At 41.0% G+C, this 13,106-nt stretch overlaps 1 protein-coding gene across 1 annotated transcript in view; it reads right to left on the bottom strand.

Annotated features, from left to right (window-relative positions):
• The window catches only part of TENM1 (teneurin transmembrane protein 1), a 1,826,288-nt gene that overhangs the window by 37,104 nt on the left and 1,776,078 nt on the right, over positions 1-13,106 (bottom strand). Inside the window, exon 31 of the mRNA XM_078688755.1 lies at positions 4,030-4,417. Within this exon, the coding sequence (XP_078544881.1) occupies positions 4,030-4,417 (388 nt within the window). The remainder of the gene's footprint in view (positions 1-4,029; positions 4,418-13,106) is intronic.

Consider the following 13,106-nt stretch of genomic DNA (forward strand, 5'->3'; position numbering starts at 1 on the left):
GTCAACATTTTCACCTTCCTCAAAACCACCACTTATGAAGATGGTGGCAGCCAAGCCTTCGGGCTAACGATGAAGTGCAAAATGAAAAAAACAAGGCAATAGGCCTATGCACAATCTATGCACACATGGTCTGGAATGAAACCCCCAACCTTCCTTTAGATAGCTACAGACACCTCTTTAGAACGCTACATCATGATGCAATACCAGTTCACTTTTGTTCTTAGAAACTACCTAACCTTCCAATTACAAGTTGATTGCATCTTTGCCTTTGACTCCGTACAGCAATGCACTGACTTTTGGCTAGGTTTTCACTATTTAAATACCACGTACAAACATATAGGAGAACGCACAAGAAATCTTACATTTCTAAGTATTTGTATTTATTTTGCCAATTTATTTCCTGCAGTTATCTTCACACCAAACTTACACACGAATTTCCTATGCATAAGTAGTGCAGAAGGTGTGAAAAAGAAAATAAAGTCTTTTTTACAGGCGTGCGCGGGAAGGTTTAACGTTTGAAGGAAAACTACATTTCAACGAGAAAAAAGGAAATCAAAATAGATATTTTATTTTTCCCCTAAATCAATTCTTAGATACACTTTGTAATGTCTGGACTTTGTACACACATATTTAGGTAAAAAGGCACCCTCAGCAATGTTTGCCAAGGCCATGCGCTTAAGTACATAATTTTATTAGTCAGCTAAACAGCTGTAACAATGCATAATTACAAAAAGGGGGTGGTGATGGGCAGAGTATCTGAGTTAATCAGAACACTCCTACCCAGTAAACAGATCAGGGCTTGATCCATCACCGTTTTTTAGCTCACTGCACCATCCCAGTTCAGAACCTGGCTATATGCAAATTAGTCTGTCCCTGGCGCAGTGCATCATGGGAACAGGGCAGACCAAACTACCTAGCCAATTCTTCACTGGAAAGGAAACAAGCTTCCGGGGACCGGTTTCTGGCATTACAGCCGTCTTCGGCCCGGCTTGCTTGAATCCTGATGGTGCAATGAGCAAGGGACTCATGTCTGAGCATACCCTTCCACACTCACGGTGGCCAAAATAATTACAAAAAGGGGGTGGTGATGGACAGAGTATCTGAGTTAATCAGAACACTCCTACCCAGTCAACAGATCAGGGCTTGATCCATCACCGTTTTTTAGCTCACTGCACCATCCCAGTTCAGAACCTGGCTATATGCAAACTAGTCTGTCCATGGCCCAGTGCATCATGGGAACAGGGCAGACCAAACTACCAAGCCAATTCTTCACTGGAAAGGAAACAAGCTTCCGGGGACCGGTTTCTGGCATTACAGCCGTCTTCGGCACGGCTTGCTTGAATCCTGATGGTGCAATGAGCAAGGGACTCATGTCTGAGCATACCCTTCCACACTCATGGTGGCCAAAATAATTACAAAAAGGGGGTGGTGATGGACAGAGTATCTGATCTCTTGACTGGGTGAGAGTATTCTGCTTAATTCAGAGACTCTGTCCATCACCACCCCTTGTTGTAAATATTTGTGTCCACCCTAAGTGTGGAAGGGTATACTCAGATGTGAGTCCCTTGCTCATTGCACCATCAGGATTCAAGCAAGCCGGGCCGAAGACGGCTGAAATGCCAGAAACCGGTCCCCGGAAGCTTGTTTCCTTCCCAGTGTAAGAATTGGCTTTTGTAGTCTGGTCTGCCCTGTTCCCATGATGCACTGGGCCAGGGACAGACTAATTTGCATACAGCCAGGTTCTGAAACTGCGATGGTGCAATGAGCTAAAAAACGGTGTTGGATCTAGCCCTGATCTCTTGACTGGGTGAGAGTATTCTGCTTAATTCAGAGACTCTGTCCATCACCCCCCCTTGTTGTAAATATTTTTGTCCACCCTAAGCGTGGAAGGGTATACTCAGATGTGAGTCCCTTTCTCATTGCACCATCAGGATTCAAGCAAGCTGGGCCGAAGACGGCTGAAATGCCAGAAACCGGTCCCCGGAAGCTTGTTTCCTTCCCAGTGTAAGAATTGGCTTTTGTAGTCTGGTCTGCCCTGTTCCCATGATGCACTGGGCCAGGGACAGACTAATTTGCATACAGCCAGGTTCTGAAACTGGGATGGTGCAATGAGCTAAAAAACGGTGTTGGATCTAGCCCTGATCTCTTGACTGGGTGAGAGTATTCTGCTTAATTCAGAGACTCTGTCCATCACCACCCCTTGTTGTAAATATTTTTGTCCACCCTAAGCGTGGAAGGGTATACTCAGATGTGAGTCCCTTGCTCATTGCACCATCAGGATTCAAGCAAGCCGGGCCGAAGACGGCTGAAATGCCAGAAACCGGTCCCCGGAAGCTTGTTTCCTTCCCAGTGTAAGAATTGGCTTTTGTAGTCTGGTCTGCCCTGTTCCCATGATGCACTGGGCCAGGGACAGACTAATTTGCATACAGCCAGGTTCTGAAACTGGGATGGTGCAATGAGCTAAAAAACGGTGTTGGATCTAGCCCTGATCTCTTGACTGGGTGAGAGTATTCTGCTTAATTCAGAGACTCTGTCCATCACCACCCCTTGTTGTAACAATGCATAAGCACTACATTTCCCCAGACCTAATAAACTCATATTAAACATACCACTATTGAAAATATCTTCAGCAATATAGCAAAAAACAATGTTTAAAACTGAAATGCCACACCCCAACAGCTGACGTGCCATATATTTGTTATTTTCAAAAATACTTAATTGAAATATAGATGGCATGGGCTTGCATGTTCCCATCTTTCAGCCTGCGCTGCTGCTACTAGGTACACTCAAGCCCGATCAATAGCTGTCGGAGTAATCTCGTTTGATGACAAGACAATCCAACTTTACTCTGTTCAATACCACTGTGCCCAGAAGATGTAATAATAAGCAATAAGTTAAATAAGTAAGCGGTTCTGAGTCCCGTTTGAACAGGCTTCAATGGGTCCAGCACGTGGCTGCTGAGACCTTCCAAGCATGCTTCCAGCAGTACCGCACTGAGAAAACTACATTGGTTTCTAGTAAAGCAAAGAATGACTTTCGAAGTTCTCTGCTAATGCTAAAGGACTCTCTCTTTTCAAGTCGGTGATCACTCCTGTTATTACGACTAGGAACTTAAGATCAGTATCCTAGCGCTGGGACACTGCGCAAGAAGAAGCTACGGGCTTTATAAGACAGATAATTATTATTAGTTCATTAAATGTGGTGAATGTGATAACAGAGGGGGTCCTGCCTGCCGAGTACACAGACAAGAATACACTCTAAATCAGTGGTTCTACAAAGCCTCCTAAGGAAGTCTGCGACTGCTTAGAAAATTAAATAATATTAACCAAGTAATAAATATATCTGTATTTGTTTGATGAATGTTTATTTCTGTATTTTTTTGTGTTGTTTTGCAGTTAAAATCTTCAAAAATGATTAGGCCAGAGTCCCCGTGGGGGTCATCCGAATCCAGTAATGATTAAGTGGGGGTCCTCAGAAGTCACAAGGTTAAGAACCACTGCTCTAAAAAGGAAGAACAGGACATCCACCACTTTTGGGTGGATGCCCGATTCCACCAAATTTTAAATTAGGCTCTAAGCATTATTTTCTTCTCCCGTGGGACATTAACAACTATTTATTGCCCTTCTATTTCTGGGACTAAAGTATTAGTGCATAATGTGGGGCACAGCCATTTAAAAGTTTTCATGAAATGTCTGGTAGCATGTGGACCAAGATCCTGTTATCTACTACACAACTTACAAGTAGTAATATGAGGTAAATTCCCCACCGGCTTTATTTCCCTGCTTAAGACTTTTATGGAATATTTCGATGCAGTAAACAACAGTAGCTAACTCCAGAATTCTAAACCTCCTCATTGGCTCAGCCAATCGTCTCATTCCTTTCCCGACGTTATATTAAGATTATACATGGTTGTGCATATTCATGTTTAAAAACAGTACTTTCGGGGGGGAAACCTAATACTTTACACATGTTGCATCATGCTGATCATTACATATTTGCATGTTTAATGACTTTTAGTTCAATACAAACCTGTTTGTCTGTATCTCATTGTGCAAGTAAATCCGTCATGCATTAAGTGTATTGTTTTAATAACGCCAGATGACTCTTCATAGGTGAATGTGACTTGGGTTGTGTCATAGAGGATTTCCGAGAGGCGGTACAGTTTGGTATATTTATACAGGACCCGGCGTCCTGTCCCAAGGTAGATCGTCTGCAGCAGTCGCCCATCTCCGCTGAAATCCTGGATGAATGAAGCGCTGCTGTCTGGTGGGTTGTATATGTTTCGATAGTAGCCCACAGACAACATGGTAAGCATGCTATGACGCATCATGTTGGGCATAGTTACAGAACTCAGGAAGTCAGAGTGGTCGTACTCAAACACGTAGCGCCGCTGGCTGTGCAAGAGGAGGTTGACGGTCTGCAAAGGAAGAACACAAATTAGTTACAAAATACACTTTCTACGGTCAATATTTGACAGCGCAAGACCATGGGTTCAACAACAGTTGCTGGTTATGGCTTATGAGGAGGTTTCCTGCCAACTCTATTTAGCCCTCTTCCAATTGTGGGCCTCCTCAGTACTTGATACTGCAGGAGACGTGAGGCTTCTTCCATCAAGGTGCACCTGAGGGTGCTTCCATGGGGTCTACGCAACCAAATGGCCCTTTACTTGATTTTCTTGTGAACGTACCCCAAGGCTATCAGGAGACACCAACTGAGCAATCACATTTTCTCTTGTTGGATGACAAGCAACTGTTGATAAGGCCCCCCAAAGGGAACTGGGGTAATAGACCATTCAGAAGGTCGCAACCTCATGTCAAATCCAGACTGGGCAGTCTCCCGCTGCACACTGGAACACAAAAACCTTCTACTGAGCTAAGGGGCTGCAGGGCTGAAAAGCCCTTTTATTTCACGTGGCAGTTCCCCGCTGGTTGGAGCTCCAGGAGGCCCAGGGCCGCTTCTGGAGCTTCTGCTGCTTTCCCTAGCTTCCCGAGGTTAATCGTATTAGGGCCTGTGAGGCTTCAAGAGAAAGAGAGGAAGGGAGGGGGGCGTAGGGAGAAGGCGATCATAGAGGAAGAAGAGAGAAAATAGGAGGCTAGAAAAAGAGAGAACTTGAATAACACAAAGGGAGTGGGGCTAGTTGTAGAATTTCTACCAAGGCTGCTTTAAGTTCCCCAGTCCACCTCCGGCCCTGGGGGGTAGAGGGTTGGCTGGGTGTGGTTAGGGAGTGTATTCATGCTTCCGATTGCGGGTGAGGAGCCTCAAGTTCCTGCCCACCCTGACAACCAATGTGAAACTGCTGTTTTATGACTCTTCAGAATCCTCCCCTGTGAAAGTGTACACTAACACAGTGACTCTGGAGCTGTAATGCATTTTGAGGGAACAATTGTTTTGGATTCATTAAAAAATAAATTATAGTGAAATTACACCTCACAAACAAATGTCTAGTTTGGGTCACACAGGATGTTAATCATATTCATTCCTCATACAAGCAGTACAATCCCAAGCCCCACAGTAATGTTTGCTTTAGAAATATTGTGTATTGTAGTCAAACATTTACAAATATTACAACAAGGAGCTGCAAAGAGTGAGTGGTCCTTTGTTTGGAGTGTTCAAAAGATGAGTCAAACATTAAAGAGTTACTAAATGGGGGAATTTCGTTGTATTTCAAGAAAAGATAGAATGCTGCCTAATTGAAAACACTGGTTTGGGTAACTGCAGTCCAAACGTAGCCAAGGCCTTCTAATGGTAGCAAAGACTCGAAAGAGTATTCGTTCCATTCAACGGAAATTACTATGATTCATTCACCTCTGATCCATACATCCATTTGTGAGGTTAGTGAGCTGTAAAGAGGGCTTGTTTTTGTCCTATCAGAACATCAGTTCTTGTGGACACCACCAGTAAACCTTCAGCCACCTTTGAGATTGTGCTGACGTATCCTATGCATATTCCAGTCATCCAGACAAATTATTCTTGAAGTGACTGGGGTGTTACCTCTATAATTCCTGCTCCCTTTCCTGATGATGATTCTGTGTATTGATTGCAATAGGCATTATCACATTTACATAGACAGTCTGGACTTTTTACATGTTGGCTTGCAATTAATTGTTAACCATATTTTTAAATAGTTGCTCCAATGGCAATAGTTATGATATGTTAATTTAATTTAGTAGAGCACACAAATCACTTTCACAGGTGTATCTTGGTGCTTTGCTCAAATACAGGTAAGTCAATTTAAAATAGAGCTGCCTTAAGAAGTTTCCAAAATGTGACATGATCTGTGCAGGAATGGATATCATATGGCAGACTATTCCAGTAGGACGGGGCAAGGTAAGAAAATTACCTTCCTCTGCACCTTACCAGACAAACATGGGGGATGATAAGTAAGGGTCTATTCTTAAATCTCAAGTTCCTGAATGGATAGTAATGATTACGTTTCTGAAGTACATAACTGGGGCCTTTTCCCATTAAGGATTTGTGTGTAAGGCAGCAGAGTTTGAAATATACTCTTTTTCTTAGTGGCATCCAACGTAAGCCTCTCAGTAGAAGTGCAGATGCAGAGCAAGAAGGAAGATGACAAACAAGCCGAGCTGCGGTGTTTTGACAACATGAATTTTGGACATCAGAGTCTTTTTTACTAATGCAAATAGTGCATTTCTATAGTCCAATCTACTGATAATCAGTGCCTGGACTAAAGTGCCTTGCCTAAAGTTTTCTGGTAGTAAAAGGAAGAAAAGGAAAACCTTTCCTGAGCAAGCACATCGTGTTGAAAAAATTACCACTCGTGGATACAACATGCCCCTTCATTGATAATGGTTGACCACCACATTCCATTATACAAATGTGGTTTAAATTCATACCGCTGGTGCACTGATTTTGTCCTGGCAGTAAGTGAACCTGAATAAATTATACATTTTGTGCTCACTAGCTAGTTTTATATTCACTCTCCTCACAGTATACATTTTCTTTGTGCTACGTCCTCGCTCACACTATTTTGTTCATCAAATGTGGATTTAGAATATCCTGATAGAGTAGATACCTAGAACAACCCTGAGCTCCTCCCTCTCAGAGACGGGGTTGTAGCCCTCAAAGGAACTAGGTTTTTCCTTTGAGAGGAGAATCCAATATGATGAAGCATGTCACCTTTGGTGAGTGAGGGATTTCTTCCTAATAAGGGAATTTCCTACAGCTAGGCCTGTATGTTATAGTCTGTGGCTTTTCAGTATTTTTTCACCACACAATATCTTTTCTTCGAACTTTCCATTTAAAATAGACCCAAGGATTTTACATTATTTGTGTCTAATCCAATTCAATGCCAAGGTTCTTAACTGACTGCTTCGGAATAGGTCCCTGACCTATGTCCGGGGGCTACCATTCTGGAAACCAAAGTTGTTGGGCCTGGTAGTTCAGCCCAAACTGTCAAGCCAGATCCTCCTGAAAGGGAAAACAAGCATCCCCAGACAGTTTCAGCCTATTTGGTGCATGAGTCCCACATCTGGTAATACTCGTGTCAAATAGGGCCTGAAACCGAAGAAAGCAAATAGAGCAATAGGTGGAATGCTTGACTTAATCTCAGCCACTGGTAATTAATCAGGAGTGCATCTCACCATTCTACCTCAGACAGGAAAATCAGATTTGGTCCTGCTCCAATGGAAACAGTTCAGCCTGAACTATCAGAATAGGCCCCCTCTGAATGGGAACACAGGCAGCCCAGACTGGTTTTGGTCAAAGTACATCAGGGCATTGGGCGTTGCTTGAGTCCTATGGCATTAGGAGCCCAGGACCCATATTTGATTTGTTAAAATAGTTAAAATCATAAAACCATTTTTACAAACAGAAAAATCAATTAAAACATAGAAATGATGTGTTCCCAAGCACAGTCCAACACTACTGAACAGGTAATTGATCATAAAAAAGGGGCTTAGTCTAAAAGAAATAAATATAGCAGCTAACACAATTCCAATAAAAGCACAGTGCTGCAATAACCGAAACACATCAACCCAGTGGTATCATAGGACATATGTAAGAGTACTAATCAATGATAAAAGCAGGTATATATCCAATTAAAACATTGCCCCCTTCTTTTTCCTGTGTATCCACACTGTGTAGAGGTATTGACTAACACCAAATACCACTACCTGGCTAGTATCCCATCTTAAAATAGAGTAGACCACCAGGTATGTCCTCACACCCAGGAGATTACACAGCAGTGTGATCCACCTCTGCCTAAATTTGGCATAGGCAGAGTAAGAAAGGAGGACAAGTTCAACATCCTCAGTGGCGTATTAACAAGTAATACCGTTTGGGGAAAAAACCATTTATGTGCTAAATTATTTACATGAAGTGTTCCTAGTCTGAAATAAATGTACAATGTGCGCGCCATTGGTTTTTGAATCTGGTCCATGTATGCTTCCTTGGCAGATGCAACTTTACAGACCAAGAAAGCTTCTACCAACCTTCCAGAACTCGCGTTTTGGTGATGGTTATTGATTCTCTCATCCCAGAAAGCCACTGTAACTCTACTCTTTGTATCTGCCCTCATTGATGATGGAATACTCGAAAAGTTCACCGAGATGGAATTTGGCATGTTTTAGCAAGGGGAGAAGGTGGTACAAGATGTCCTCAATATCTAACCTGTAATGGAAAAGCATGGGGTTGACCACAGCCTCACCCAATAAAGAAGAAGTTTTAGCACTGCTAGGTCACCCACTGGGTGTACTCTGCAGGAGGCTAAATAGAGATCTCAAACATTGTTTTCCTTAGAGATCAGGCCTTTAATATTATAAGGCCCTCAAACTTCAGCACCATATGAAGCAGCTGCCTGTGCCCTATATACTTCGATAGATGGGGATGCGGACCTGGGGGTGGTTTCCCCGGACTTCTTAGTGATGGCAGAGTGTAAGAGAACCACCTCGCTCCTTTCCATCTGAGCTTTCCATGACCTGTTCTTATCAATACTGATCCCTAGGTAGTACTACCTGGAGGGATTCCCCATTCAGCTGAAAGTTCCCTCTGTAAGATTTGGGCAGATTAAACACAATGGGGAATATGTATCAAATACCGTTTTTGCGATTCTCAAAGAGCGATTTTTTGAGAATCGCCATTTGAGATTCGCAAATCGGGATGTAATAAAAAATTCGCAAATATTTTGTGATTCCTTGGCATTCCTTAATTGCGATTTGCAAATTGGGAATCGCAATTAAGAAATAACTTCCCATTCATTCCTACGGGCCTAGAGGCCCCTAGGAATGAATGGGAAGACATTCGCAATTTGTGATTACCCATTAGGTACTCGCAAATTGCAAATGCAATTTCAAGGTTACATGGGTTTCATAAGGACATCCTGTTGCACCCCTGAAATGAGCATGTGTGCACATGCGGTGCACATACAAGCCCTAAGGAAATTCCTCTAGCCCACGGATGAGACAAAACTCCTGAAATGTTTTCAGAAGATTTTGGAGCCCAGATGGAGTACAGGAAAGAAGAGGTCTGTCATCTGCAAATAAGAGTGCTGGGGTGCAGCAACCAGCTAGCTTGGGGGAGTTGTTTATGCACTCGCCTAAAAAGGAAACCACACTTTTTATATGAAGTGAAAAAAACGTGGGTGTGAGTACACACCCCTGCCTTACTCCACGCTGCATTGGGATCCACTTTTCTACAATTATGATATCTGGAAGTGAAATTCGGGAAATGATGTGGGGCAATCTATCATAATTGTCTGTGATATGATGCTTTTTTTTTAACACAGTTGTATGTGATGGATGTGATATGTTTTCTGAACTTCCTTTAGATGCATTAGCCTATTTTATGACAAGTGCAATAAGCACCGTATGATATTATAACTGGGTAAACACACATTACAACGCATTTTTTACAACGCACTACCATTACAACGGAACTTTTACAACGCTAATACCATTACAACGCATTTATTTACAACGCATGTTTTTACAACGCAGGTACTTTTACAACGCATACCATTACAACGTAAGTATTGGTAAGTATATAATTATATTTAAAATGTTATATGTTAGGGTTTTTTTAAAGGGGTATTTTTAGGGTTTAGGGTCAGTTTTGGGTTTTTGGGTAAAGGGGTATTTTTAGGGTTCAGGGTCAGTTTTAGGTTTTTGGGTAAAAGGGTATTTTTAGGGTTCAGGGTCAGTTTTGGGTTTTTGGGTAATGGGGTATTTTTAGGGTTCAGGGTCAGTTTTGGGTTTTTGGGTAAAGGGGTATTTTTAGGGTTCAGGGTCAGTTTTCAGTTTTTGGGTAAAGGGGTATTTTTAGGGTTCAGGGTCAGTTTTCAGTTTTTGGGTAAAGGGGTATTTTTAGGGTTCAGGGTCAGTTTTCAGTTTTTTGGTAAAGGGGTATTTTTAGGGTTCAGGGTAAGTTTTCAGTTTTTGGGTAAAGGGGTATTTTTAGGGTTTAGGGTCAATTTTGGGTTTTTGGGTAAAGGGGTATTTTTAGGGTTCAGGGTCAGTTTTGGGTTTTTGGGTAAAGGGGTATTTTTAGGGTTCAGGGTCAGTTTTGGGTTTTTGGGTAAAGGGGTATTTTTAGGGTTCAGGGTCAGTTTTCAGTTTTTGGGTAAAGGGGTATTTTTAGGGTTCAGGGTCAGTTTTCAGTTTTTGGGTAAAGGGGTATTTTTAGGGTTTAGGGTCAGTTTTCAGTTTTTGGGTAAAGGGGTATTTTTAGGGTTTAGGGTCAGTTTTGGGTTTTTGGGTAAAGGGGTATTTTTAGGGTTCAGGGTCAGTTTTGGGTTTTTGGGTAAAGGGGTATTTTTAGGGTTCAGGGTCAGTTTTGGGTTTTTGGGTAAAGGGGTACAGGGTAAAAATAAAATAAAATTAAATTTAAATTAAATTAATTAAATGAAATGAAATTAAATTAAATTAAATTAAATTAAATACAATTACATTACATTATATTAATTTTAAATAATATACAATTAAAAAAAATATATATACTTACCAATACTTACGTTGTAATGGTATGCGTTGTAAAGGTACCTGCGTTGTAAAAAAATGCGTTGTAAATACATGCGTGGTAATAGTATTGGCGTTGTAAAAGTCCCGTTGTAACGGTATGCGTTGTAAAAATATGCGTTTTAACGTCATATATCCTTATAACTGTATTTACAGCATTTTTGCTATCCTGCTAAGTGGTCAATATTGAATTAAATCAATATTGTGTTTTATATTCTACTAAATAATTTAATTTTCCATTCGTGTGACAGTCTTTCAAGAATCAAATGATGCGAATGAGTCCTGCAAAACCTTGTACATATTATAGAACTAAATAAACAAGACAGTGGTTGTATTTCAACTTTGTAATTCAAAGACACTCTTTTTGTATAGTTGTATGAACCTAAACAGGAATTGTTAGATTACATTTCTATTATCAGTGTTTGGTGTGACATGACTTCCTGGGTCCTCAGTTGTGGCAAGTTATGGCTCCTCAATATGTAAACCTTTTGGATATTACTAAACACTTGAGTGGATCTAGTCTGTGGAATAGAGTATGATTTCTCAAATTATTTGATATTGATATCTAAAAAGGCTGTGTGGATTCCACTTTCCAGCCGGAGATGAATACGGGGTGCTTTTCAGTAACTTTGTAGAAGAAATAAGTCTATCAAAGGATTTAGGTGTTTTTTATCCTGTATTTTGCATGACATTACAGTACTGTGAAAAGTAAATAAAGGTAAAACATTGTTTACTGTAAAATATGTAGTAGACTTGTTTCTGGTGCGAGGCTTATATATTTTTTTAGTTCTCATCTAATTTTTGTCTACTTTCTCTAGAAGCTGCTCAGCTCAGTTCACTAGTGATCTTTGACTGCCGTAGCAATATTTATTTGTGCCCCATAGAAAGGAGTGAACTCAAAAGTCTTGATTGGCCAGGTGGGATAACTTGAGTGTCCCAGGCTTCATTACTCTTGAGCCGTCCTGCCCACCCTGAACAGAAGCTGTGTCAAAGTGCCTTTGAATGGCCAGCATTTACTTAACTGGGAGACCAGAAGGCAGGAGTTGCAACACATAAGTGGGAATACACAAACCGGTTTACAGTTAAGGATTCTGCAAATTAGTTAAGTGATCACATGTAGTGACATGGCCTTAAAGCAGTAGAGGGTCAGCCATAATGCAGCTGGGTGACAGGATATTTGTCTTATAGGGTTACTAGCCAGTCTCCTCCTGCCCAAGGGTGACATGTCCGAATATCCAAGGATAAAAGAATGATGAGGTTTTTTTTTTTGTGTGTGTTTCAATAGACAGGCTAGAGAAGCGGGGAAAGATGTTTACGAACCACGAGGATACAGCATCAACACAGGCAAAGACATTTTAACTCACACTGATAAGAGGTCAGGTGCATTGGGGGATGGGGGTTATTAGGAAGTAGGGTTGGTTAAAGGAAGTGAGTACTTCTTCAAGGGACATACCAGGCGCAGATGTGTGATTGCCTCAATAATATGTATTAGCTTAAATAGGATCCGCAGACCAATGGTTTTGGTTAAAATCTTGTGACAGCATGTTTGGGTTTAAACTTGTATGCAAAGCTTAATATTAGGAACATGTCAGGACCTGCTGAAACTATTAAAACATTCAAATTCAAGGACAATAGCTGATTAGATTGACACTGAAAAATGTGTAGAATTTAGAGTTATTTTTTTTAATTGATTAATAATTTTAAAACTAAAATGTTACAAAGATATGTATTTTAGTTATACTGGCCGCTGAACCTTCACTGCACCTTTATGATGGATTTTATATTAAGGGACATGTATGTGCACCACAAATACATTTAAAAATAGAGTGGTAATCTTGTAATGTTACACTCCGTGAAATACATTATCTATAGTAAATTGACAATCATAGATCCAGCTACTTCAACAACCAAAGGCCAAGTTCACCCAGAAATCAACTATGTTCAAAGAAATACATTTATAAATGAACTGAGGATGTTGTGTTAGTTTTAAAAGGGAACATAGACAGAGTGTTGTTTAACAAACCCAAAAGACTTGCATTTGACCGACTGCTAATCATCAATAAAGAAAATGATTGTATTATATGCTTCTCAATCTGCTATTTAGTTCTATAGTGCAGAACTGCAACTGTGACA

This window comes from Lissotriton helveticus, chromosome 4_1 (genome assembly GCF_964261635.1).
Source record: "Lissotriton helveticus chromosome 4_1, aLisHel1.1, whole genome shotgun sequence".
Classification (NCBI taxonomy): domain Eukaryota; kingdom Metazoa; phylum Chordata; class Amphibia; order Caudata; family Salamandridae; genus Lissotriton; species Lissotriton helveticus.